Source organism: Spea bombifrons, chromosome 1 (assembly GCF_027358695.1).
Source record: "Spea bombifrons isolate aSpeBom1 chromosome 1, aSpeBom1.2.pri, whole genome shotgun sequence".
NCBI lineage: Eukaryota > Metazoa > Chordata > Amphibia > Anura > Pelobatidae > Spea > Spea bombifrons.
This window is the reverse complement of record NC_071087.1, coordinates 91,507,354-91,532,753: the sequence shown is the minus strand read 5'-3', so window position 1 is coordinate 91,532,753 and position 25,400 is coordinate 91,507,354. Positions and strand designations below refer to the sequence as shown.

General features: G+C 38.3%; 1 protein-coding gene across 1 annotated transcript in view; it reads left to right on the top strand.

The window, feature by feature from the left end:
* ECPAS (Ecm29 proteasome adaptor and scaffold) overlaps nucleotides 1-25,400 on the top strand; it is a 36,770-nt gene that overhangs the window by 3,280 nt on the left and 8,090 nt on the right. Inside the window, exons 2-40 of the mRNA XM_053465879.1 lie at nucleotides 646-776; nucleotides 1,043-1,159; nucleotides 2,217-2,335; nucleotides 2,598-2,747; nucleotides 3,038-3,194; nucleotides 3,975-4,114; nucleotides 4,646-4,727; nucleotides 5,881-6,000; nucleotides 6,513-6,598; nucleotides 6,967-7,045; nucleotides 8,347-8,396; nucleotides 9,531-9,597; nucleotides 10,174-10,296; nucleotides 10,487-10,590; nucleotides 10,743-10,869; nucleotides 11,015-11,095; nucleotides 11,196-11,421; nucleotides 11,519-11,610; nucleotides 12,058-12,192; nucleotides 12,334-12,499; nucleotides 12,797-12,969; nucleotides 14,275-14,376; nucleotides 14,729-14,852; nucleotides 15,449-15,594; nucleotides 16,594-16,648; nucleotides 17,066-17,180; nucleotides 18,957-19,025; nucleotides 19,297-19,414; nucleotides 19,926-20,093; nucleotides 20,414-20,493; nucleotides 21,934-22,039; nucleotides 22,588-22,635; nucleotides 22,838-22,959; nucleotides 23,389-23,539; nucleotides 24,057-24,122; nucleotides 24,353-24,442; nucleotides 24,623-24,689; nucleotides 25,155-25,246; nucleotides 25,330-25,396. Coding sequence (XP_053321854.1) covers nucleotides 646-776; nucleotides 1,043-1,159; nucleotides 2,217-2,335; nucleotides 2,598-2,747; nucleotides 3,038-3,194; nucleotides 3,975-4,114; nucleotides 4,646-4,727; nucleotides 5,881-6,000; nucleotides 6,513-6,598; nucleotides 6,967-7,045; nucleotides 8,347-8,396; nucleotides 9,531-9,597; nucleotides 10,174-10,296; nucleotides 10,487-10,590; nucleotides 10,743-10,869; nucleotides 11,015-11,095; nucleotides 11,196-11,421; nucleotides 11,519-11,610; nucleotides 12,058-12,192; nucleotides 12,334-12,499; nucleotides 12,797-12,969; nucleotides 14,275-14,376; nucleotides 14,729-14,852; nucleotides 15,449-15,594; nucleotides 16,594-16,648; nucleotides 17,066-17,180; nucleotides 18,957-19,025; nucleotides 19,297-19,414; nucleotides 19,926-20,093; nucleotides 20,414-20,493; nucleotides 21,934-22,039; nucleotides 22,588-22,635; nucleotides 22,838-22,959; nucleotides 23,389-23,539; nucleotides 24,057-24,122; nucleotides 24,353-24,442; nucleotides 24,623-24,689; nucleotides 25,155-25,246; nucleotides 25,330-25,396 — 4,311 coding nt within the window. The remainder of the gene's footprint in view (nucleotides 1-645; nucleotides 777-1,042; nucleotides 1,160-2,216; nucleotides 2,336-2,597; nucleotides 2,748-3,037; nucleotides 3,195-3,974; nucleotides 4,115-4,645; nucleotides 4,728-5,880; nucleotides 6,001-6,512; nucleotides 6,599-6,966; nucleotides 7,046-8,346; nucleotides 8,397-9,530; nucleotides 9,598-10,173; nucleotides 10,297-10,486; nucleotides 10,591-10,742; nucleotides 10,870-11,014; nucleotides 11,096-11,195; nucleotides 11,422-11,518; nucleotides 11,611-12,057; nucleotides 12,193-12,333; nucleotides 12,500-12,796; nucleotides 12,970-14,274; nucleotides 14,377-14,728; nucleotides 14,853-15,448; nucleotides 15,595-16,593; nucleotides 16,649-17,065; nucleotides 17,181-18,956; nucleotides 19,026-19,296; nucleotides 19,415-19,925; nucleotides 20,094-20,413; nucleotides 20,494-21,933; nucleotides 22,040-22,587; nucleotides 22,636-22,837; nucleotides 22,960-23,388; nucleotides 23,540-24,056; nucleotides 24,123-24,352; nucleotides 24,443-24,622; nucleotides 24,690-25,154; nucleotides 25,247-25,329; nucleotides 25,397-25,400) is intronic.

Genomic DNA, 25,400 nt, shown 5'->3' with positions numbered 1-25,400 from the left:
ACTCCAGCTATCATATATTAGTTGAGTTTCATCTTTTTCTTAACATTTCATGCATAGAGGGTTTCATCAGAATTGATTGCATGTGCGGATACTCCCCACCAGTCAGATCCAGCTGTGGCTTTTATAAGAGCTCATAGGAGTTTAATGAGACTTCCCACATCCGTGTATATAAAGGGCTTCCATTGATTTAATTGGGAGGACTTCCTTGACAGTGATCTTCTGCTTGAAGCAGACAAAACCAAACCGAAATGCAGGTAGATTAGAGGCAACTCAGCAACACTGCTTGCAGCATCTTCAGCAAGTGCATATCTGAATCTTCTTTTTTTTTTTTTTTTTTTTTTTTTTATTTTTTTTTTTTTTTTAAACAAGGCTACTAAGTAATTTTATATGCATTCATCTCTATGGGGCATTAGACTGTCCATTTATGGCTGATATTCTCTATCATTTTAATTTGAAGTTCTAATTACAATTCAGAATCAAAGGCTAGGATGCTGAAACATATGGTGTAGGCAGAACTTGCAATTTTTCTACCACATTGAAGCGTAGTCTACAAATGACGGTACATTAACAATGTTTGTCAGTGATATTGTCTCGGCAACCTCAAATGTTATACACTGCTTTAACTGAAATGTCTTGTGTTCACAGACCAGCTAGAGCGGGTGTTTTTACGTCTTGGCCATGCAGACACCGATGAACAGCTGCAGAGTATCATCTCTAAGTTCTTGCCACCGGTTCTTCTCAAGCTTTCTAGTGCCCAGGAGGGAGTACGGAAGAAGGCAAGTCCTCAATACCAAGAGAAAAGATAGCAACAAGTCATAATGACGCTAGTGCTTATTTATGGTTATAACCAGATGTTTGTTTGTTTGGTGGTCGGGGAAGAGTGAGCCTCCGTGTGCCCGTTTTATTAGTTTTTTGCTTGCATCGTTGGTAAATCTAGCGAAAAAAGGACAATATCACATAGCATACTGTTAGCACCACTATATACAGATGTCTCTGCAATGGACTTTGAGAAGTCTCATATTTCTTTTGCTCTTCCTCCAAGGTTATGGAGTTACTTGTTCACTTGAACAAAAGGATCAAGAGTCGTCCCAAGATCCAGCTTCCTGTGGAAACACTTTTAGTCCAGTACCAGGATCCTGCAGCCGTGTCTTTTGTGACTGTAAGTCGTGATGGTATTCATTAAATTAATAATTATTTATGTACCCTCCATAATTGTCTGCAGACTTCACACCGTTACATCCATAAATAATTTTTTTTCTCTCTTGGAGGTAGAATAAATAAATACAATACAACCACAGGAATCGATAGGTTGTTACCATGGAAACTGAAGAAGTTTTTGTATTGTTCTGATGTGATTTACATCATGAGATTAAATGTTTAAAATAACCAATCTCCTAAGGTTTATTGACCTAACAGTAGTAGAGAGTGCATTTATTATTTTGTCTAAATGGAGTCCCCTTAATTGTGGTGTTTTTCACCATAAACCCACCAGTTCAACGTATCGGGTTACTTTTTTTGTTTGTTGACATTCTCCAGTCATAAACTTATGGATAATAAATAATTTTAAGTTAAAATATTTGATTAACTTTTGTGGGTACGGCCATCATAGTTTTTCGTTATTACCAGTATTGGGTAAGAAGACTTTTTTAGAAATGAAAGGGAGAGATTGCAAAGTGTTATTTCACCATTCATTATAAAGGGTCAATGCTGGCGGGTTTCTCGAGGAGGAAGAGCCTGTATAATGCATAGGTAAATTGGTAAGGAGACCTGCAGATTTAAGCATGCTTTGTATAGGGCCAGCCAAGCTCTTCCTGTAGCAGAACCTGGGGTAGGCCCTTCATAATACATAGCAAATTCAGGAAGCTGAAACCACGTTTCCCATAATTTCTTCTGCCAATGCTTCCTTCAGGGAATAAACCCCAGTGTTTGTAACCACTTTTTGTATAATTTATAATGCACTAAATTCTTATAATACTGCTTTGTGGCAAACAGAATGTCCCACTCTTAATCTCCTAGACAGACCCTCTATCTATGTAGGGTCTGCAGGGAAATGGACTTCATTAGCATACACGGTACTTAATCACCAAAGCCCTGCCTTCTTTATTGCTATGCAACATTACTATGTACAGCACTGTATTAAAACACACAAAAAAATGCATGTTTTTCATGTGACGTTACCTTGAAGCTAAACTTCATCAATACTTGCTTCCCTGCAGAATTTTACAATAATCTATATAAAAATGGGCTACCCTCGGTTGCCGATCGACAAACAGTGTGAGTTGGCCCCAAGCCTGCTAACAGCGATGGAAGGCAGACCTCAGCCTCAGCAAGACAGGTATGTATGATCCCTTAAGATGTCGCACAAAAGTGATGCTCTTAGGATGCTCCTCAATTACCACCCCTTACAGACCTTGTTCAAGCGAGGGGGATCTTTATTGAAGCCTTTGAATTGCATGTTACACTACATTGTTACAGCATTGAAATTAGAGATTGGCTGAGCGATAATGCGATGTTACATTCCCCCTCCCCCTCTCTCTCTTTGAATTGTATATCTTTTTGATAACTGACTGATTTATTCTATTGATATTTTATTTCAGCCTAATGCACATCCTGATTCCCACCCTTTATCATATGAAGTACCCCAGTGAATCATCTAAATCCACATCTCTTTTTAACCTTTCTGAGAAGCCAAAGACTGTTCAGCTCCTTTTGGATTTTATGTTGGATGTTCTCCTGATGCCGTATGGGTAAGAGCGGCTGAGTGTATTCAAAGAAGAATGCTTCCAATTTGTGTCTACTAGTGTCTAAACATTTTGAATCTTTGCTACGTAAATGAAACACTGTGGTAATTTCTGTTCCCAAGACTATGTTAAGCCTTGGCTCAGAGTTAGTCCTAGAACTTACCAAGATGCTTGTCTACAGGATCTTGTCAACACCAATAATTCTGGAATTATACGTTCAGCAGGTTTCCAAGTAATTAGACTGTGTACTTTTAGACATCTTTCCTGAAAATACATTTCTCTCTTACCGTGTATAGATTTGTATTGAGTGAACCTCAGAGTCGCCAGATGTCCTCACAAGGTTCTTCGACAAGTGGTGGTGTAGGAATCCCTCAGCCTCCCCCTGGCTTAAGCTTCTATGCTGCCAAGCGTGTGGTGGGAGATAACCCATGGACCGCTGAACAGCTAGAACAGGTAATTTATTGCTTTATTTGGGCTACGAAGGGTGTTGAAATGCCCCACTCTCTTGTAATCATTATCATCTTGTATTTATTAAGTGCCAAGAAATACATAGATACATCAGGAGTTGAGTACCCTGGCCGTGAGCTGCCATCTAACTTTATTGTACTCCTACACAAAGTTCCTGGCAGAATGGTGGGCTTTTGAGGGTTCTGCTCGTGAGTTTACAATCTAAGGGAGTAGTAAAGGAGGCTGAAAAGAGGGCCTACTCTCTCTCCTATAGCAGTAATTAAGGCTATGTAGCTTCAGGATGTAGAAGAGGATATATAAATTAAAATAAACAGAGGGGTGGGGTAGTGCCTGCACACTGTGTGAGGAGACTCTTACCCGCCCAGGGGAAGCAGGAACCTGGACAGGACAAGTTTCCTCACGCAGTGTGCGAGCTCCACAGCAGTAAGCTGCGAGCCCATGTTAGGCCCGGGTAAACATCTGCTCGGCCAGCCCACCGGGCAATCTCCTGATGAGTGGCACTCCGTGCGGACCGCTTCCCTTAGGTACTGATACCTTTTTAATCCAGCAGGGGCCCGGTTTCAGAAGGTAGGTAGCACACAGCTTGGGATGTAACAGAAATGCTCTATTATGCCTTTCATGTTTGTTCCTAAGAACTTAACTTTAATTGCACCAGTAATGCTTGATGGAAGTTAAGTATTAGTGTAGGATTTTTTTCTTTGATTTCTTCATGTTGCAGAATAACACGGTTTAATATAATGCCACCCTACTACTTTTTTCTTTCAGTGCAAATTAGGAATTGTGAAGTTTATTGAGGCTGAACAAGTGCCTGAGCTGGACTCTGTCATACACCTTGTAATAGCATCCAGTGACACACGACATAGCGTGGCTACAGCGGCAGACCTGGAGCTAAAGAGCAAACAGAGGTGAGAAACACGAGATGGTTCCGTCACAGAGAAGTTGGCAGTAATGTAATATATTGTGGGATATAGCATTATTTTCCCTGAGCAGGTAGCAGCATCTGGACTTTTTGACACACTTAGTAGTAGAAGTCACACCAGCAATATCTCAATGGTGACTTCTTTTTTAAATGTTTACCTTTGAAACAATATAGTCTTTCCAGAACACATGTTCCAGAAAGGTGCTTCTGCTGATATTCGGCTTGATTGACCTGAATGCATTGGAGTATATCCCCCAATCCTCCACATTCAGAAATACGTTTTTCTGTAAACGAAGTATGGCTGCAGTGGCTTTTTACATTCAGATCTGAGTGATATTGATGTCCAATTGTGCAGCGTGGATTACAACATATTTAAAATGAAAAGCGAAACAAAAAATTTCATCTAAAAAGAGTAGATCACTGGGCTAACAGTCTGGTTATATTGGTGGCATATATCTAATACTGTAAAATGAAAAAATATGTAAATGTGTAATGAATTTTTTTTTCTCATATTTAGCTTGATCGACTGGAATGACCCTATTATTATCAACAAGATGTACAAAGTTTATTTGGGAGACATACCACTTAAGACAAAGGAGGTAAGATTCAAACATGACCAAAATACTTATATGTGAATCAATCCGTTATTCAACATATATGCAATTCTACCTTCCGTATTAGAATGACCCCGTAATGGGGAACTCTAGCTAACCATACATAAACAGTATTAAAGGTAACACTTTCTTTCCAAGTTAACTGCTAGGTCTGAAAGAATCTTGTCCTGTGTAGTCCTCTGAACCTCTAGTTCTTCACTTGGGAGATGTCACTGCTAGTTTCACTTGAGTGCTACCCATAGAAAGTAAAAGGCTCTGTAGGGGTGGCATCGCCCAAGTGAAGAAACAGAAGACATTGGGAGAACTGCAGCTGGAAAATTTCAGGGCACTTCAGCGGGATGGAAAGGTTGGCGTTTTCTCGTGCTCTCATTTACATTTGCCTGCTCTCTCTCGTGCTTTTATTCACATTTGCTTGCTCTCTCGCGCTCCCATTCACATTTGCCTGCTCTCTCTCACGCTCTCATTCACATTTGCTCGCTCGCTCTCGCACTCTGTGTCTCCCTACCTTCTTCGCCGGTCTCTTTGCTGTCCCTTTCCACTTCTCTGCAGCTGTTCGTCATGTTATCTGCTCTGTTAACCAGGTCTCTCTGAGCACTCCCCCAAAAGGAGTCTCTTGGTACACTCTCTCCCTAGATTAGAGGAAAGGGGAGAGGTTGTCACCATGGCTCTGCCCTTTTGCAGAAAGGCTTCATGAGGCCAGAAGAATAAAGACGGATTCACGAAGAAAGACAGGTGTTTCTGCACCTCTCTTTCCCCTGCAAATCTGGCTATATGGGGCATTGCACGGCAGGTTTAACCCACTGAGCTCCAAGATAAAAATGTGACTATATATACACACTCAGTAAAGTGAGGTTATCCTTTGTAATACCTGAGAATGAGTCACCCTGTGACCATTGTATGATGAATGTGGGTGAGATGCTTGGGTTTGATAAGGCCTACAGCAACAAAAAACCTACACCGTGCTGTCATTATATAATATTATATAATGGAACTTAACCCTTTGAATTGCATAGTGGTAAAGAGATTTCAGTATGTGTTTGGGAGTGTCAAAAGTGCACTCTCTAGATGGATGTTCAGTTTAAATGTTATGTTTACTCTGGGTTTTTGTCCTAATAAACGCCATTTAATTTTTTTTTAGGGACACGTGATAAAGCCTGAATTGAAGCGAGATCCTGTGAGCACGAGGGTCAAATTAAAGATCGTCCCCCATCTCTTGAGATCCAGACTTGCAGCAGAGATGTTTCCTCCTAACATACAGGTATTGTGTCCATACTGACTTCTCAGAATTTGCTGCCTACTAATTTCACTATATATAGTATGCAAAACCTCAGAATATTTTAAGTTCCAGTGACAGATGACTTAATAAATACAGTTTTTCATATTAAAATAGAATTAATTTTTTTCATAGAAATAAAAGTTTGTCACTTTCTTACATTTTCATATTGAAGCACTCCCTACCTGTGTCAGAGCATATAGTTTCTATTCCAATTAGTACTGATAAAATGCTGAAGAGGTTATTACTGAACCCAGCCGCAAAGGGGAAATGCATATATATAGATACATAGGCTTCCAATGCCTGTGCATGCACATTGGACCTTTCTGGCTGATATAAGGAGGCAGACGGGGGGCATGCAAATCAAATATAGTGAGGAAAAAAACACTGTTTCTAACTTTCTTTATTCGTAATTTTCATTGTGGTTAATAATTAATAATTTTTTCAATCATTAATATACATGAGATTCTGAATAATGGTCTAATTTTCTGTTAAAGGTGGTTTATGATGGGCTCTTTGGAGGAAATACAAATGCCAAATTAAGAGTACTATCCCTACAGTTTGTACATCATATCTGTAGCACGTAAGTAACGGTGTGAGCTTCCCTTTTGGTAATAATTTGGGATTATTATAAAGTGAAATTCTGTTGGTAAATCAGACATCAGAAACATTCCACTGATTAATAATATGGTGAGACCACTCTTCATTCTTTTAGTAACCCTCAAAATGCACATATGTTGTATTGAATACATTTATATTATACATTCTCTTTAGTGGTTTGGATGAGTTAATGGTGGTGTATGCTGAGCTGATAACAAATCCCACTTTATTGGTGGGTGTCTTGAAAATTCATCTCTTTGGGCTATCTGGGCACTTTATGGCAAACTTAGAAAACAGTGTCTTTTGATTGGCTCAACTGGCTATTATTAACATGTCCCATTCTTTTCTTAGATGCCCCGACAGTAAAATAAAGCCTCTTGGACCAATGCTGCTGAATGGACTCACCAAGCTCATCAATGAATACAAAGAGGTAATTAAATAGTATTACTGTATGGAGAAATTGGATATACTAGCATATTTTAACTTTTAGAATTGTATCTAGTTCATACTTTTGTGGGGAAAACTGAATTATGTCACCGAAAGGGAGGCACTATTAGATTGTTGCCAAAGAAACTAAAAATGTAAATGCTATGTAAATTAACTTAAGTAGAAAGCAGAATATGCATTAAACGTTAATTCTTGCTATCTGCATGAGTTTGCCCTCCTATAATTGTTAGTAATTATGGGATATCCATTTTCAGTTCATATTAATCATGTGATCCCTAGTATCATAGTAGATGCTCGAGGGCACTCACCTTCTTTAAATGGGGGGACTACATGGGCCAGATGTCATGCTAGTAGTCTTACTATCCCAATGCATGTAGTACAGACCAGAGCTATACGATTGGGGTCCTTATAAGCCAACCAATTTTGATACGGCTCCAGCGTTTTTCCCATTAATGTATAAATAGCCTGATTCTGTAGGGAACTGTAACCTCCAGGTAAGCAAACATTACTTTGCACCCCTATGAATGAACTGTAAGATTGTATGTAGGGAAATAATTATTATTAATTAATAATTAACAATAATGAATCTATTGTTTGGATAATGCCATTCCCTGGGTGAATTGTGTTACAAGGAAAATGTAATGTGTGTTTTTTGAGCAATTGTGTTCAAGTAGATTTCAATAGACTTTTAAGTAGAATAAATATAGAACACGTATTCTTTTTTATTTGTTATATAGTAAACCTGTCTTAATTTTTATAGCTCAGATTAAAGGCGCTGTTCTACTTTAGAAGAAAAAAAAAATACATAATTTGAGCTTGCTAGGATGAGAACAAAATAAACCTAAGCAGAACTGCTTTTGGGTCCCATTTCAGTGACCTTAAGTAACAAACATTTGGTTTACATGGTTGGCCAAGCGAACCCAGGAGACCAACCACAAATCCCGTATGTGGTAGACCACAACTTCCGTGGCCCTCAGCTATAATGATAGTGAGGATAATGGGAATTGTAGCCCACACATATCTCATACTTGAGTAGATGTGTGTTATATCCCTAGATTATGTTTCTTTGGCATTTTTAACCTTCACATGTGTGCTCACCTTGGCGTATGTTGTGTGCTGTCATCAAGACTTTGTGCACAACCACATTTATTTGATTCAGTAAAATGCAAATCAATTTATAACTTGTCAGTGGGCAAATGTACAAAATCAGCAAGGGATCAGTTTTTTTTTCATTGTATGCTATTATCTTGCCTACTTAAGGATGCTGTCTCTTTACTTTTTAAGGATCCTAAGTTGTTGTCTATGGCGTATTCTGCTGTCGGGAAGCTGTCCACGTAAGTACATGGTGCATTGGCTGTTGTGAAGGGCCATTTAAAATGTGCATCTACAAAGAGATATTTGTGCAGAGCATTCTACAAGCGTCGCACATTGTGGCAATACAGATCTTAAAGGTGCTGTTCGACTTCAAGCAGGTGATATCATCAGATATGCTGCTTCATGTAATGAGGAGAATAAAAAAACCTGTCACCATCAAACAGCATTTGAAGTTTTATGTAAGACACTGGCGTTGCTTGGCAACCGGGCCCTGCCATTCATCTCCGCAAGCACTCTTCAAAATAATCAGCCTTGCGCATGTGAAGATTATCCGTGGCTGGCAGATAATAGAATAATATGTAATTGGATTGGAGTTATCATACGAAATTCCAAAATATATTTTCTTCAATTACCGCTGCTCTATTCTGTTCCCGTCCTGAATCGTGCAGTCCCCTTTTAGTCTCTGTTGTCAGAAATGTGTGGTTATACCGGAGCAGATGGCTCTGAGTGACAGAATGACATATTCATGAGGAATAACATTTCAGGAAGAGATTACATGATAAACTTGTTGAAAATGTACATATTACAAGTATTAACATATTAAAGTAGTTTGTAATCTTAAAAAAAAAAAAAAAATCAAGTGAAACATCAGCTTTAAGTAAATAAGAACCTAGTTAGACATTTTTAAACCTAAAGTGGGGGTGGTTTTAGGGATTAGTGAAGCACACTGTTCAGGTATTTTTCCCTGTAAAATGAGTGTCTCTTTGAGATGCTGCTTATTTACATATCTGGTGATTGCATCCTGGCTTCACTCGGAGGTTGACCAGATGTCTTCTTTAACCTGCGACACACTTAAGTTTAACGTAGGTGCTGAAGTTCGCACCGCTGTAATACACGTGCATTGAACTGATTAAACACTTCCATAGACGTAGAAAAACTAGTGTTCATGACAGTAATTATTCAAATGTTATTCACTTAAATGGAATTTATATATCAGGCACAGCTACTCCTTTTGGTGTCTTCTGTCAGTAAATATTTCACAGGGTGCAAGCTACAGGTCCATAATGTACTAACATGCCTTTCTTTCCGCTGTGTCCCACGCTAATAAATAACGGTGATTTTTTTTTTTTTTTTTTTTTTTTTTTTTTCCCCAGCCGACTGCCTCAGTTATTTACTAAGGATCTCGCTCTGGTGCAACAGTTCTTTGAAGCCATGAGAAAGGTAGGGGCCTTGTCGTCTACTTTGTTGAATTTAACACTTTTTTGAACTTTAAAGAACGATTAACTGATTATAAATTAAATCTATGTACACTCACCGTATGGTGCCCAGCCGTCCCCCAACACTTTCTTACCAAGGCGCTTGTCCACTGTTGTAACATCTCCAATCTGTACCTCTCTACTGCTTCCTTCCAAATGTATTTTAAGCATGCTTTCATAAGTCCAATTTTGAAGAAAACTGTCCCTTTGTCGTAGCAGTTTGTTGAACTGCAGCTCCATCTCTTTATTTCCTCTCGCCTCCAAGATTCTTGAAAGCCTTGTCTGTGCCTGGCTTACTGACTTTTGATTCCAACTCTTTAATTGACTCTCTTCAAGACTGCTCCTTCCAAATGACCAACAATTTACTTGCCACTTAATCCAAGGGTCGTTACTTTTTGTTCTAGACCTTTCTGCTACTTTCGACACAGTTGACCACAGTTTTCTTCAGGCTCCATGCAGTATTGGTCTATTTGTTCTTCTCTGGTTCACATCCTGGCTCTTTAGTCTCACGTTCAGTGACCCTATCTCTTTCTCTTTGCAGGAGGATACGGATGTCAGGCTTTCTATCCAGGAAGCTCTGTCTATGATGGTTGGGGCTTACAATAATCTAGAAGGAGCACAGCTGACGCTCATGGAGGCCCTTGTTGGTTCGTACTTAGTTAAGGTGAAAAAGAGCGCTGTATTTCCTAAATCTTTATGTAACACACATTCAAATATGTAAATTACATTTATGAGTTTATAATCTATTAGCTCCATGGACTCTTTCTCTAGGTGACTACCAGCAACTCTTTGCTGTTAATTCATAACACTCATTACATGAAATATTTCTCCTCTTCTCCCGATTTACTTTTCAGCCTGAAGTTCAGGTTCGACAGGTTGCTGTGAAGTTTGCCAGTAGTGTTTTTGCTCCTGACCACATCCCATCAAGATATTTGCTTTTGCTCTCTGCTGGAGATCCGTAAGACTTGTATTACTTCTTGGGTTTATGACAATGCGTGTGTTTTTTTTTAGTTTTGGTTTTTATTGTAGTGAATATTAACTACTGGAGGAACATAGATAGCGTAAAACTGTTTTTACTATAAATATAGTTTTGCATTGCAATATTTGCAGGAGAGAAGAAGTGCACGGAGAAGCCCAGAGAGCCCTTCGGATGGTCGTGCCTGGCAAAGATGAGAAAGATGCCCCTCCACAGAAACTTCCCTCTTTCCCGGTGATGGTCAGTCACATCTTGGAAAAGGTATTTAGAATGGCTGATATATCTGTTCTATGTCTTTGAATTGTCTAGTTATGCCCCTGATCATTGCTGCTGTAGAACCATGCACATATTATGCATTCCTTAGGTTCATACTGCTTCATAATGGAGTACATTTTTTCCTTTCTAGGCTTCCAGCCGGATGAAGATGCCTGTAAAGTTTGTGACTACAACTTCAGTGCTCCCATTTAACCCTGCAGCTTTTTTAGAGGTATGATATGGATACATAAAGTCTCTGAACTAATTTGCTTAACTCTCTAATCTAACAATTAAGACATTTTAATGTGGGTTTTTTTTTTCTTATCACCCAGATAATCTTGTATTTAAGAATGTGCCTGGCTCACAGCGCTGGGGTTTCACCCACCTGCCAGTCTTTAGCGGATATGCAAGACCAAGCTCCTGCTCTGGGGCGCTACATAAGAGAACTAATGTCCAGTGGTCTCACTGCCCGAGAATCCTCCTCTACAAAGAATGGTGACATGAACCCCGTGGAAATGTACATAAACCTAATCCAGCAATTGCTAACTGCAGGTGGAGGTAAAATATTTTTCATTTTTTTTTCTCATTACATTTTTTTTTTAATTTAGGTGTACGTATACTTTAGTGATATTCTGAATCTTTGTATGCCTTGCAGGGCTGCCTGTCATGTACTGCCTTCTCGAAGTAGTCTCTGTCTATCCACAAAGACTTTCTGCTACACTAATAGAATCCACTGATTGGATAAAGGTATGAGGCATATTGTTATATATACTCTTTCTCCGACACCGAAAAGGCTACTATAAATCAGAAGAATTTGTTTATCTTGCTTCGTCTTTAATATGTAAATTTTAAGTTACCATATTAACCCAAGAGAAGATGGTCAAAGTTTCATTAAGCCAAAATAGAAAAAGTAGAATGACATAAGCTTTCTATGACCGCAGAGGTTTATTCATCAGATGGAATCGCTCTGCCTGAGAAATATATCTGACGTCCCTAAAGTTTGTGACTTTACATATCTTTCTTTTTTGGCCAAAATAAAAGTTTTTAACATTGACTAAAGACTCCACTTTTCTTTGACTAGAATGTCTCTAAAGATGATCACGTATGTGGAGGGGTGTAATGTTTTTGAAGGTTGTTCTTGAAGGAACCAAGTATTGATAAACTGCTAGTGTGGTTTAATGTGTCTCTTTGCAGGGTCTGATGGTTTCCAATAAGGAGGAGATGCGAGAGCTAGCAGCTCAGCTATACGCAGTAGTAGTCTCCACCATGTCTGGACCCGAATTAAGATGTAAGCTGCAGAGTCTTATTAAGAGTGCCAAGGACAACCATGTAAGTGAAGGAAAAAAGTTTCATTGTGTCACCTTTAAACTGGTATTAATAGAAGTACTTTCTATTTTTATTTATAGTAATGACCCAACTTATAGTGCCTATTCTACTAGTAACAGAGCCTTCTTTGAATCTCATTTACAGAACCCTGAAGCTCAGCATGGGTCTCTTCTCGCCCTGGGCTACCTGATTGGGAGGTATCTGGCCAAAGCGCGCAGGGCTGATGGAGAACTGCATGATCTGGAGAAAGCTGAATCTGCTACCATGTCTGAGCAGGCCGAAATCATCCAAACCTGTGTAGAAACTATTGGTAAATTTATGTTTTATTTCAGTCGACGTCAAACCATGTCTAATATCGACCACAAACCATGTCTAATATCTTTATTGTGAGACACATTTGTACAGGTAGAATTTTTTTTTTTCCTCTCTTCCTCACATTTATTCTTTCCTTCTTATTTGAAACTGGTGCTTTGACTGCTTTAGTTAGGTCTTAACATGTTTTATTATGCAATATATACATATTTATGAAAAACATAAACTAAAGCACCAATGATATACTTGCTTTCATATGGCTTGCAGTTTTTCATATAATGTTTGTTTTGCTTAGGCTTGTTTTTGGACAACCCTTCTCCTCTGTTATCGGTGGCGGCCATTACAGCTTTGGGGGAGATTGGAAGAAGTGGAGCCCTGCCCATTCCAGACAATGGTTCTGGCTTTACCAAGAAGCGACTTGTGGAAAATTTGCTGGCACGGATACCTTCTGGAAAGGAAACCAACAAGGCAGGCTATATGTTTTTCAGAGTTTATCTTTTTTTTTTTTTGTAGTTTGAATTTCGAGGGTTTTTGTACCCTTAAAAAAGCTCTATTTGTATTATTTTGGGGGCCAGCTACTGTCGCAACAAATCATTAACCAGGACTATTTTACACTACCGACCAGAGCGTTTTTCTTGTTTTTATGTCTCTGTTAAACCTTAATTTCAGAATTCTATATTGTTTTTTTTTTTTTTTTTGCACAAGTAGGACTTTCTTTTGAAACCGTGTTTATAGACTACATTATTTTGTGTGAATTAATTTGGAAAAAAGCAGAAAAAATGGAACCCCGCCCTCCACATTTGTTCACAGCTTAAAAGTATATTCACTAACTTGCCCTGGTGAAGAATTCACCACATATACCTGGGATACTTTATATCTATCTATTTTGGAAATTATAGGCCAAATATTACAACAATTACAAGCAGTCTAATGTCAGTGGTGGTCACAGATCTCGAAAGCACCCAAAATAATTGTTACTGAAAAGAAGACGACTTCTTCTACTGACAACACTTTTCAGGCAGCCATGTTGTCGCCAATCTCTGTAAAACGTTTGTGATAGTTCTACTTATTTGTGTTTTTACACAGACATTACCATGGTAGCTGACTCAATTTAAATTACCTCCATAAAATGTAGTCAACCCAGCATATGTATTTAATTTTTTTTAAGGTAACTGGGGAATGCTTTAGTGGGGTGAAAAACATATTTGACAGGCACATAGAGAACATAGCACGATGCATACAGCTGAGGATTCCCTGAATAGCCGTCAGGGGATTTCTGTGGTGAGACCCCTGGTTGCTGTTTGCAGACCCATGCTCTGTCATTGGGGCTGCAACACATACACACACGCACACATAAACACAAACACACACACCATGCGATCCATCAGTGAGGTATTGTAGCAGGAGACCCGATCCATGATGTCAGCAGTGTTGTCACTGGCGGGAAATGCCCTTTTGAATGTGTTCAATCCGACGGCTCAGAGCCACAAATTGTGCAAAAAGGCCATAGAATAGGATATGTGTCTGGTCCTAAAAGGACCAGCATTTTATGAGGTATCGCCTAGCAACTCAACTGCCTATAGTCGCTTGCTGGAACATACCTTCCCTGTTGCTGACAGTACAGGTGCTGTACACTGTACGTTTCTCACTTCTAACTGGTGAGGATCAGACTATGTGTTATGGATAATTAGGCAATAAACATAGATATACATTTTTTAATTCAAGTGACAGACCTGTTCCTCATACAGCTTTGCATATACATTCTATTTTCAGGCAAAAGAGAGAGCTATTAGGACACTTGGTTATTTACCGGTCGGAGATGGTAACTTCCCTCATCAGAAAATGCTGCTTCAAGGTCTTATGGAGTCGGTTGAAGTAAGTGATTTATTTGTGAGCTGTTTGATTTTGTTTGCTTTATTATTATTATTATTATTATTATTATTATTTAGTATTAATATTATTTATTTGCTCCTATTCATTCACCTTAAAAAATAAAAAAATCCTTTGGTTCCATAATACCTAATTGCACTGGCATCAACTTGCAATTGTTAGGCATAACTCAAGTTCTCTAGTGGGTTATAGAAGCCTAACTAGTGTATTACATTACGGCTCGTAGGGAGACCAGCTCACAATTAGCTTTTCAGTTTTTTGTAATGATGATGGCTATACACTGATAAATCCCCCCCCCCCTTCTAATCATTTGCTCGTATTTTGGTTTTTATTCCAGGCAAAGCAAATTGAGCTTCAGTTCACTGTTGGAGAAGCCATTACAAATGCTGCTGTTGGTACCAAATCATCGGCCGCTAGGGATGTTTGGGTTGTTACAGAAGAGGATTACCATCCCCCAGCAGGTAACCAATTAGAATCTTTCTTCTAATAACATTGGAAATCTATCATTATGTGTAATATGTGCAGAAAACATAACTTTTAGTGGAACACGGGAGAATACACCTTGATTTCTCTGCTCAGATTACTTTTGTCCTTTCTTTCTACTTCCAGGTTTCTTAAATGCAAATCTTTGAATTTGTTGAATTATGTAAATTTTACAATTGTCCTGTAAAAATTAGCAAATGCAGCATTTTTGGAAATAACCATTCCGGTATCGGAAAGCTGTTTGTTATTGAGTGAGGGCAGTTATCTTAATTCATTCTTGCTAGAAATTGGATGACTAGTAAGACTATCCCTCTTGTTTTGTGGAACGTGCCCTGTATTAATTTATCATTTAATAGTTATTTAGCAATGTTAAGCTGTGCATTTGCCGGACAAAAAAGTTCTATGTAAGAACATCTGTTTCACATGTAAAGGGCAATCCTGGAGCAAAGTGAGAAAAGTGGTGCAATTACAAAATCAACCATTGGAATGTATAGACTCACTGACTGGCCAATTTTAGTACTTTAGGTATAACCCATGATTGTTTGTTTTTTATTTTATTTAATTTTTTGGATAGATGTGAAAGTGAACGACGAGGTTCCGTGGGTTTTGGATCAGGTTCTTAACAAGCATGTAGTCAGCATTAACCCACATGTCAGACAAGCATCTTGTATATGGCTACTTTCTCTGGTGAAAAAGCTGAACAAACATCAAGAAGTAAAGGTAGGCCTATATTCACTTCACACTTAACTCAAGCTGGTGGCTTAATTAACCCCTTCAGCCCTGGGGGGTTTCATAACCAAAGAGCCAAGATATTTTTACCATATTTTTGATTCCCTTTTCCATATTTGATGAACCCAAATTATACAGTACATCATTTTGTTCAGGAGAAGTAGGGCCTCTTTAAATTAATAGAAATGCATAAAACATAATAATTAGTGGTAATAGATAAAACCTATACTAAAAATATAGTACATCCATGCTTTACATATTTCTCTATATTTATATACTTCATATCCAATTATTGACTTACAGGGTTTGGGACTAGTGATTTTTTAAAATATTTTTTTATTTATTTATAGTGGAAGGGCTGAGGGGCACTATGGCTCAAGATCCCTTTGGGGATCTCTCATACGTTTGTTATGCCAGTGATGTTATGGTGACATCACAGGGCTCCAAATAGATTTTTTTCTTCATTTTTATTTAATTAATCATTTTGTCAGCAGTGACACCCACCAGAAGGGAATGCACGATCGGGCATTCCTTGAATAACAGTGTACCGGCGCTCGCAGCAAGTGCTGTTACACACCATCAGTCGGCAGGAACCCAGTGATGCTGGCTTCTGCCAACGGGGGGGGGGGCAGGCTCTCAATAGATACATGGGAGATCAGGCTATGTCCCTGTCGCTGCAACAAAGTCAGGATTTGCCTGTACGTCCTAATGGGCTTCTTGCCACATGTTTTAAGGATGGACAGGTACATCCTAAGGGGACTGAATGGCACAACTAGAACTCATACAAATGATTAATGCAACTGTATGAAAGCATTAGATTATGTGAAAACTAGAACTGTTTCAAAAAATTTAACAAAAATATACGTAGAGGGTATTTGACAAAATATACTAAGATAACATTCTTTGTTGTCACATACCTAACGTGTCTTCTCACCAAATCTATTTTACTATTTTACAATTCTTCTGGTGTTTTCGATTTTTTTCTTGTAGTCTAAGCTGAAAGAGACTCAGAGTGCCTTCATATCAATTCTTAGTGATAGTGATGGTATGTATTTCTTTGTCTTCAATAAATATTCTCAGCACTAAGATTATAACATTTCAGGATGATTTACTTTTTTGTGTGAGAACCGAGAAGTTTGAAGAGAATGTTTTTGATCAGAATTGTATGAGGAATACATGTGTAATTGATACAAAGGCTTCTATGTTCTTCAATTGCTGTGAAATGCATGGTATATAGACTGTTCAGAGTGTATGTAGCTCTGTTCTGTTACAAGGATTTGAAATGGCTTTTTGTAGCTGGCACTTTTTACACAGTTAAACTATAAATATCTGACTATTTATCGCCCTAACTCCTTGGAACTTATTATAAATATATATATATTGAAATGTTTGTCTTTGATCATCGCCTAAGAAACAAAAAAAACAAAAACCTGGATTGCTAATTACACACAATCTGTTACAGAACTTAGCCAAGATGTTGCATCAAAAGGTCTTGGGTTGGTATTTGAACTGGGCAATGAGCAAGACCAACAGGAGCTGGTGTCCATACTTGTGGAGACGCTCATGACTGGGAAAAGGTACAGTGATTCCTTGTTGTTTGTGGTTTGTGACATTGCTTAATATTGGTTGATATCCTTATTACTTTTTTTATAACATATATTAATTTTTACCATCAGTGGGAATTAAGTAGAGATGTGGACACATGCTATAGGTCTAGATCATAGTCTAATTTGCCAGTGCACAAAAATACCATGGGACTAGCTCAGCCATGACCAAGCATCGTATATCAAACTGACCTAGCCTCTAAGGGCCATCTAGAACTGAAATGCAATGTAGAATTTTTCAGAAGGAGCGAACCAACAACTGCACATGTAACTTTCAGGAAGCTAGTACTTGTGTGTGTACCTGTGAACAGGCCACTAAATGCTCAGCACCTTGTTTTCACTCTCACTGTAGCCCTCCTCCCCCAAGCACTGCAATCGCCAACAAATTGAGCTGGTCTTCTCGCAATTCTGTATGGTCTCTCCATTCTCAGACTCCACATATCTCTGTCTGACCACCACCTTCTTACCTACAGCCTCGCTATACTTCCCACCCCTCCTTTACCTAGAAAAGCATCTGCATACCTGTAGAAACTTTCTGGACAAAATCACAATTGGAGAAGGACTTTGCACACTACAAATCCATGCTCTGTTCCCCTGCCCTTCACGTCGCCAAACATTAAATGTACTTCATTAAATGTTTCATCATCAATTCCCTCTCTCCCATCCCTAAATGTCTGTTTTTATGATTTTAGCAGCCTCCTCTATTCCACAGTACTCCCTCCTCTTCTGACTTCTTTGCCCAAGACCTTGCTAGCCATTTTAAAAATTAAATTGCACCCTGAATAACGCCCCTAGTGAGTGTACTTAGCCCTACCCTAATCCATCTATTAACCACTTCCGCTTAACTGTGTTGCCATTCCTCTTCAAATAACCCCCTCCCGCCCTGCTCTAAATAAGTCTTTTGTAGATCCCTCATCCCCAACTAAATACCATCTTATATCCTTTCTTACGCTGGCCTCCAAACTACTAGAAAGTTCTACAATCGCTGTATCAGTTGAGAATTCCGCAGTGTACCCAACAGACCAAGTTCACTCAAATCCACCCTCTATTTCACCATTTGGCTCACCAAATACATAGCACCTTCATCGGTAAACTATTTCCAGAATTTGTCATTTCTTTGCACAAGACGGGGAATACCAAAATACTAATCCGTTCCCTTGTGTTATCCATCTGGATTATTGCAACTACCTACTAATTGCCCTCTCTCGCTTCTGCCTTTCACCTCTCCTATGATGGTCCTCCAGAATGAAAGTTAAACCCCAGAGACTGACCCACATAGCTGTTATTTCCAAATCTCCTCTTAGCTGCCCTCTTCGCACTTCCCACAACTTGTATCTCTTCTACCACTAGATTTTACTCAAACTGCCCCTATAATCTGTTATATCTGTTATAGATATCTATTCAGATACCTTCAACCTGCATCCTAAGAAACCATCCATTCTCTCAACTTTCAACATCACCACATCACCCTCGATACAAATAAAGAATCCTCACCCAGGCAGTCTTATGCTAGTGTCCAACTTTATGGTGTGATGGTTTTTTTTTTGTTTGTTTTTTTTTTTTACAGTCCGGCAAGACATGGACCTATGAATATTACACACTGTATATATTTGCGTTTTGATAGCAGAATTGTCAAAACACCTGTTGGCAGCTGCTTCATTTTCATCCTGTGCAGGTGTAAAAAGGCATATATTTTCTTGCATCTAATTTCATATTAAAAATAAAAGGGGGTATTTCTTTATTTTGTAGAGTGAGGCATGAAGTTGCTGGAGACACAGAAGTCTTTCAGGGAGTTTCTCTTGGAAAAACACCAGATGGGTAAGTGTATAGCTGTACCTTTTTTAAAAAGTAAAATCAGGTACAAATACACGTCAGACAGAGCCGGAGTTAATGCTCGCTCCAAATGGCAACCAGGTCTGCCAATGCACACAACATCACATACAATTATTTACTAAAAGTACCTTTCGTTTGTGCCTTTTGTTTTTTCAACCATTTTTCCTGATGTAAGTCTTAATCACTCCTTGATCTTGTTTTATCTTAAGGATAAGACTTGAAACCACAGTAATTGGTTTTCTTTTTTTAACCACAGACAGGGACTGTCTACATATAAGGAGCTGTGTGCGTTGGCTAGTGACCTCAGCCAACCAGACCTCATCTATAAGTTCATGAACCTGGCTAACCACCATGCCATGTGGAATTCGCGAAAGGTAATTATTTTCAAGTGGGTCTGTACCCCTAAGTTCTATGCAGTATGTTTTTCACGCTGGCCAATTAAAACTGGACACTTAGGATTTGTTACACTGTTCTTGTGATTGACAATAACACGGAAACCACAAGGTTTTACATAGAAATTTGAAAACGCAGAATTTGTGTATTTTAACTTTTTTCTATGGTCCTTAGTATGGTCTTGTGTTTAGGAAAGCCTTATGCCTATCCAAAGCATATTTAAATTTGCTCGCCAAATAAAATGGATCTACCTTCCAGCCGAAGTTATCTACTTCTCAACAATCCTATTTTACTTTTACTGGTCAACCCGCCTTCTGATGCAAAGTAATAACATTAAAGCATCATATTGGTTACATATGACAACACATCAGTATAAATAAGTAACTTTTTTTTTTTGTTTAGGCCCGCGTAACTTTGCATTGTGTTGCTTACTATGGTTTAGTGTTTCAATCAAAATAATGAAACTGACCGCTACATTTATTTTCCTTGTAGGGTGCTGCATTTGGGTTTAATGTGATAGCTGACAAAGCTGGAGAGCAACTTGCTCCATTCCTGCCCCAACTGGTTCCACGTCTATATCGTTATCAGTTTGACCCCAACACTGGAATTCGTCAAGCGATGACCAGCATATGGAACGCCCTAGTCACAGACAAGACAACCGTAAGAACCTGCTGCGAGAAACAACATTATATTCTCTATATATCTATCTAGTTTCAAGGTGTTGCTGTGTTTTCCATGGATTGAAAAGACCCTTATGTCCTGTTCTATGCTGAATGTGTTACACACCAGCCATCTGGAGTGTGTGTGTGTGTGTGTATATATATATATATATATATATATATATCTATATATATATATATCTATCTGCCTATGTCAGATTTGTGTTTATATTTGTAAAAATGAAATATTGTGTGATATTCTGGGTTTATATTGCACACTAGTTAAGTCCTGTCTTTTTTTTTTTTTTTATTATTTAACAGGTAGATAAATATTTGCCTGAGATTCTGCAAGACTTGATAAATAACTTGACAAGCAATATGTGGAGGATCCGTGAGTCGAGGTAAAATGAAATGAAGCCTGAAACAGCCGCAGCTTTTGAATGGGTTATACAGTATAGTTTTGTGCTGATGGGACTAGCCCCTTTCCTCATATTCGATAGTAGACTGCACAGGCGTACGTGTATTATCAGGTCACTTACATAGTAATATAGTAATTTATGTTGAAAAAAGTCTACCAAGTTCTACCCTTCTACTTATCCTTCCTGCTTTTGATCCTAAATATGTCAAAAACCCCTATATACTTAATTTTTCAATTTTTGTTTCGACTTGGGGAGGAAGGGATTCTTTTTTGGTTCTAAAAGGCAATCGTATTTCTTCTTGGATCAAGAAACTCTAAAATATCCATGTCTATGCTATTGTTTATAGCCCTGTATGCCTTGTAGCGTTTATAGCCCTGTGTCATCCAATCCCATGTTTGTGGTAACGGTTCTGTAAAATCCACCTACAGAGGTTCAGCCACCATTTTTTTCCTTGGTGTAAACAAAAGACAAAAATATTTAAAATATCTACTTTTTCCTGTCCTCACTTGCCGAATTTCCCATTTCCAGGCCTTTGGCTTTTTCTGCTTCCATACCTTAAAAAAATGTTTTTTTTTTTTCTCTTTAGCAGTCAGTTCCTCTTTCCAATTTAGCCATTTTAGTAGCATTTTTGTAGGCTTTATTGGCATCTTTGTATGCTGCTGAACCCTCACTTTTATAAATCGAATGCCATTTTATTTGTTTTTGTTTCCTCTCTTAAATTAATGGTATACCTCATTGGTTTTAGTTTGCTTCTTTTGTATTTGTGTCCCCAAAGTATACATCGATGTGTGTAATTTTTATAATATGTGCGTAAAGCTATTATAACTTGACTTGTAATTCTTCATTCTAACTACTGTTGTAGGTGGTGCTCAATGTTAATATTGGTTCTTTCCGACTTTTATCTTGATGGCAGACTGCTTCGTTTTGCCTACCAGTGTCTGGTCTCAGAACTTAACCTGTTATTTAGCTGTTTCCATGCACTACAGTTCACGTTTTTAGTAGTCTAGTAATGCACCTTAAAGACAGTAACATCCCTTTTATCCTCTTTTATATTACTTAATGGGTATGATGATTTCTCTGGAAGTATTGACTTAGGGCTTCATATATATTACGCACCCCATGTCCTACATTCTGAGTGAAGAATCTTTCATTTTATTTCTTGTCACTTATTTTAAATTATGACGACCTCGTATCTGTCTATCTTCAGCATTGTCTGTTTCTAAATTTCTGTCCTTAAGGATGCATCGAATCCTTAAGATACATTTCCCCCCCCTATGCCTATACCAAAATACAACAGCCCCCTAACATGTTTTACAATTCCATAGGACAAAGGCATATATGTATTATTGGCATATAAGCAAATCTATTGAGCCTGTACACATATTAATAAATATCATGTTATCTGAAAATGATTGATTTCAGCTGTTTAGCACTTAATGACTTGCTACGCGGCCGGCAGTTGGATGATGTTGTAGACAGGCTTCCTGAGATATGGGAGACTCTGTTTAGAGTCCAGGATGATATAAAGGTAAGACTGCACGCATTACACTGCATTTGTGTTAGTTATATCAGCTTCTGCTTGGGGATAAACGATGTTTGTTGAAATATTTCATATCGTTTTAGTAAAGAAAAGTTATGCTCTATATAGAAGTATCAAGGACATATTTTCTTCTGTTGCAGTGTCTTTTTGACATTATTCTTTCTTGTCATCATTCTGCCTAATATAAGCTGCTGTAGTATCCAAAGGAAAAATACAGAATTTAAGCACCTGCAAGCTGCCTTCATGGTTGTTCTAGTAGACCTCCAAGAGCAGGCTTTGAAAGCAATATTATTTATAAGATGATGCCTTGACCCCTTAAGCCCATAGCCTGAGGTCTAAAAGACACCCAATACCAAGAGTAACCCCCCCCCCCAATAAAGACACTGGACACCATTAGTGGGGTAGGGCTTTTGGCCAGCAGTCATGACCCCTTCCCTATTGGTCCAAGGGGCCCCGTTTCTTTGTGTCTTGTGGGCATATTGCGATGATGTGTGATTACATATCATAACATGTCGTCTTTGCCTTTTTTCTACCAGGAATCTGTCCGGAAAGCTGCAGAGCTAGCTGTGAAAACGTTGAGCAAGGTAAATGCAACCAGAGCATAGGGTTAAAAAAACAAAAAAAAAACTGATGAAACCAGAAAAACATGGTGGCCTGTAGTCTCAGACTGTCTAACTGCCCACTCCCAACTCACCTTTCCAGGGTTGATCTATAAGCCCACCCTACCTGATAAAATATAAGTAGGGTTAATGCTAATAATCACTTATCTGCATTTGTCTTTTAAAGGTCTCTATAAGGATGTGTGATCCCAGCAAAGGAGCCGCTGGCCAAAAGACAATCGCCGTGCTTCTGCCGTGTCTCCTGGACAAGGGAATGATGAGCACGGTCACTGAAGTCAGGGCACTAAGGTAATCCACCCTGGTTTCTGCTCTTGTGTTGTTGTGTAGCTAATTTCCTTTTGCTCAGTAGGCTTCCCACAGAGGTAAGAGAAGAAGTGGACAATGTTAGCTGAACCCATACAAAGTTTCAGATGTGATGATTTGTAGACATCTAGTTTAAAAACATCACAAAGAGATCATGCTTCCTTCATAAAGCCATTTTATTTTCAAAACATTAAACTGAAAAATGTCTTGTTTATTGTCTGGTCTCTGTACATCAGAATTAATTAACGTTCTATCAACATATTTAATAAAAACCTGTTTATGAAACTCTTCCGTCACTTTATTAGGGCCATATTCTTGCTTAGGCCCCTTTTAGTTATCTTTTTTTTTATATCCAATAAATTATACGACTGCTTGTATAACGTTTTGTATGCCATTTCTCTGTGTGCATCGCAGTGTCAACACGCTTGTTAAAATCAGCAAAAGTGCTGGGGAATTGTTGAAGCCTCATACTCCAAAACTAATCCCTGCGTTGTTAGAGGCCTTGAGCGTCCTGGAACCTCAAGTTCTCAACTACCTCAGTCTGAGAGCGACGGATCAAGAGAAGGTGAGCAGAAATATTACTGTGTAGAAGTATACACATTTACTGTATTCAGTATTATTTAATTATTCGCACATTACTATGGCCTTCACAATGACCTTGATTGCCAGTTGAGATTATGTATTATGATCTATGACACTAGACAAGAAGCTGACATCTGAATCTTATATATATATATATATATATATATATATATGCTTATAATACCACTCAATGGACAATGAATACGTGCACACGGACTGTCATTTTACATTTCCCACTTAGTATTCAATCACTATATTAAAGGAAGGGAGATACGATAGTAAATCAATCTGAAGGGGCATTAAAAATGTGCAGCACTTTTGATTGGAATAGTGATGAATCATACGGCACAATACAAAGGTGATATACAATGGTGGCTGGAGTATATATTTAAATAGATCTAAATGGTACTAATTTAAATGTCAGAGAGAATTCTCAAATCAAGGCATTGAACAACATTTTCTTTATTACATTTTTTTCTTCTTTTTCCTTTTATATGCAGGCTGCGATGGACAGTGCAAGACTGAGTGCCGCCAAGTCCTCTCCAATGATGGAAACAATAAATATGGTAATATCCCTTTTTTCTTTTTAAAATATATATATTCAGGTAGATATTTTTGTCCTGGCTGTGTTGAAATTGTGATACTTTTTCTGGAATTATACTTCAAGGGACACTCCAGCCATCATATGCACTTTAATGAGTGTCCCATTTAAATGGTCATACAGATAATTACTGTCCATGTACTCAGTGCCATAGTTGGTTAGGACATTCACTATACTCCTGCTTTTGCCCTTCAGTGTATACAGCATGTGGATGCCCCTGTCCTGGCAGAGCTGGTTCCAAGATTGTGTGACTTGATCAGGGGTGGACTTGGCCTAGGTACTAAGGTGCGTATTCCATGGTGTGAAGGCTTTTCACCTTTTTTTTAAACTATCAGTCATAGTGTAATATATTTTAGTCAATCCTGACAAACCTATTTATGAACAAGTTGTACGCTTTTTGCACGTACACAGTATAAAGTTTTGTCCAAATCAGTTTCTTTTTTCATGAATTTTCTTTTGCCTTAGGGTGGATGTGCCAGTGTCATTGTATCTTTAACTACACAATGCCCTCAAGACTTGATGCCTTACTCTGGTATGTTGTGACTTTGTGCACAATACGTTGTCTCCTCTATTTGGATCAGATTGGTTGAGTAGCACTTGCTATGGTTAATAGAGAACAGCACAAAATATTACACCCATTCATTATAAGTAGTGATAGATTCAAATTTTGTGCTGACTTAGCCCAGATAAATGGTGTGCATCGCATTAGCATATGTTCCTATGGTCTCTTTTAACTCTAGCCGTTCACAAACTGACTATATTAGGTAAAATAATCATCTCAAGCATGCTGTAATCAGACCTGGGAACATCTCACATCTTTCTAGTTAATCCAGGCAACATATAATTATTACTGTTAAGCGATATGTGAAGCCTGTAGTAGGAATCCACTGATATTTACTTTAGGTCTGGTGATTGCCTGGTTATGATTTTTTTCTAGGGTTTTTTAAATAGTATATTTACTATTTTGCTCAATAGATGTTCTTCTGTTTTTGCCTAGGCAAACTTATGAGTGCATTATTAAATGGACTAAATGATCGCAATAGTGTGGTGCAGAAGTCATATGCCGCTGCTTTGGGCCACTTAGTTCGGGTGAGTCTTCTTTCTCCGGATTATTCTTCCTTTTTATATTTTTAATTCGTAATAAGATAATATTTAGTTTTCAATTCTTACAGACGGCAAGGGATAGCAGTACAGAGAAACTACTACAGAAAATGTGTGCTTGGTACATGGAGAAAGAGGGTAA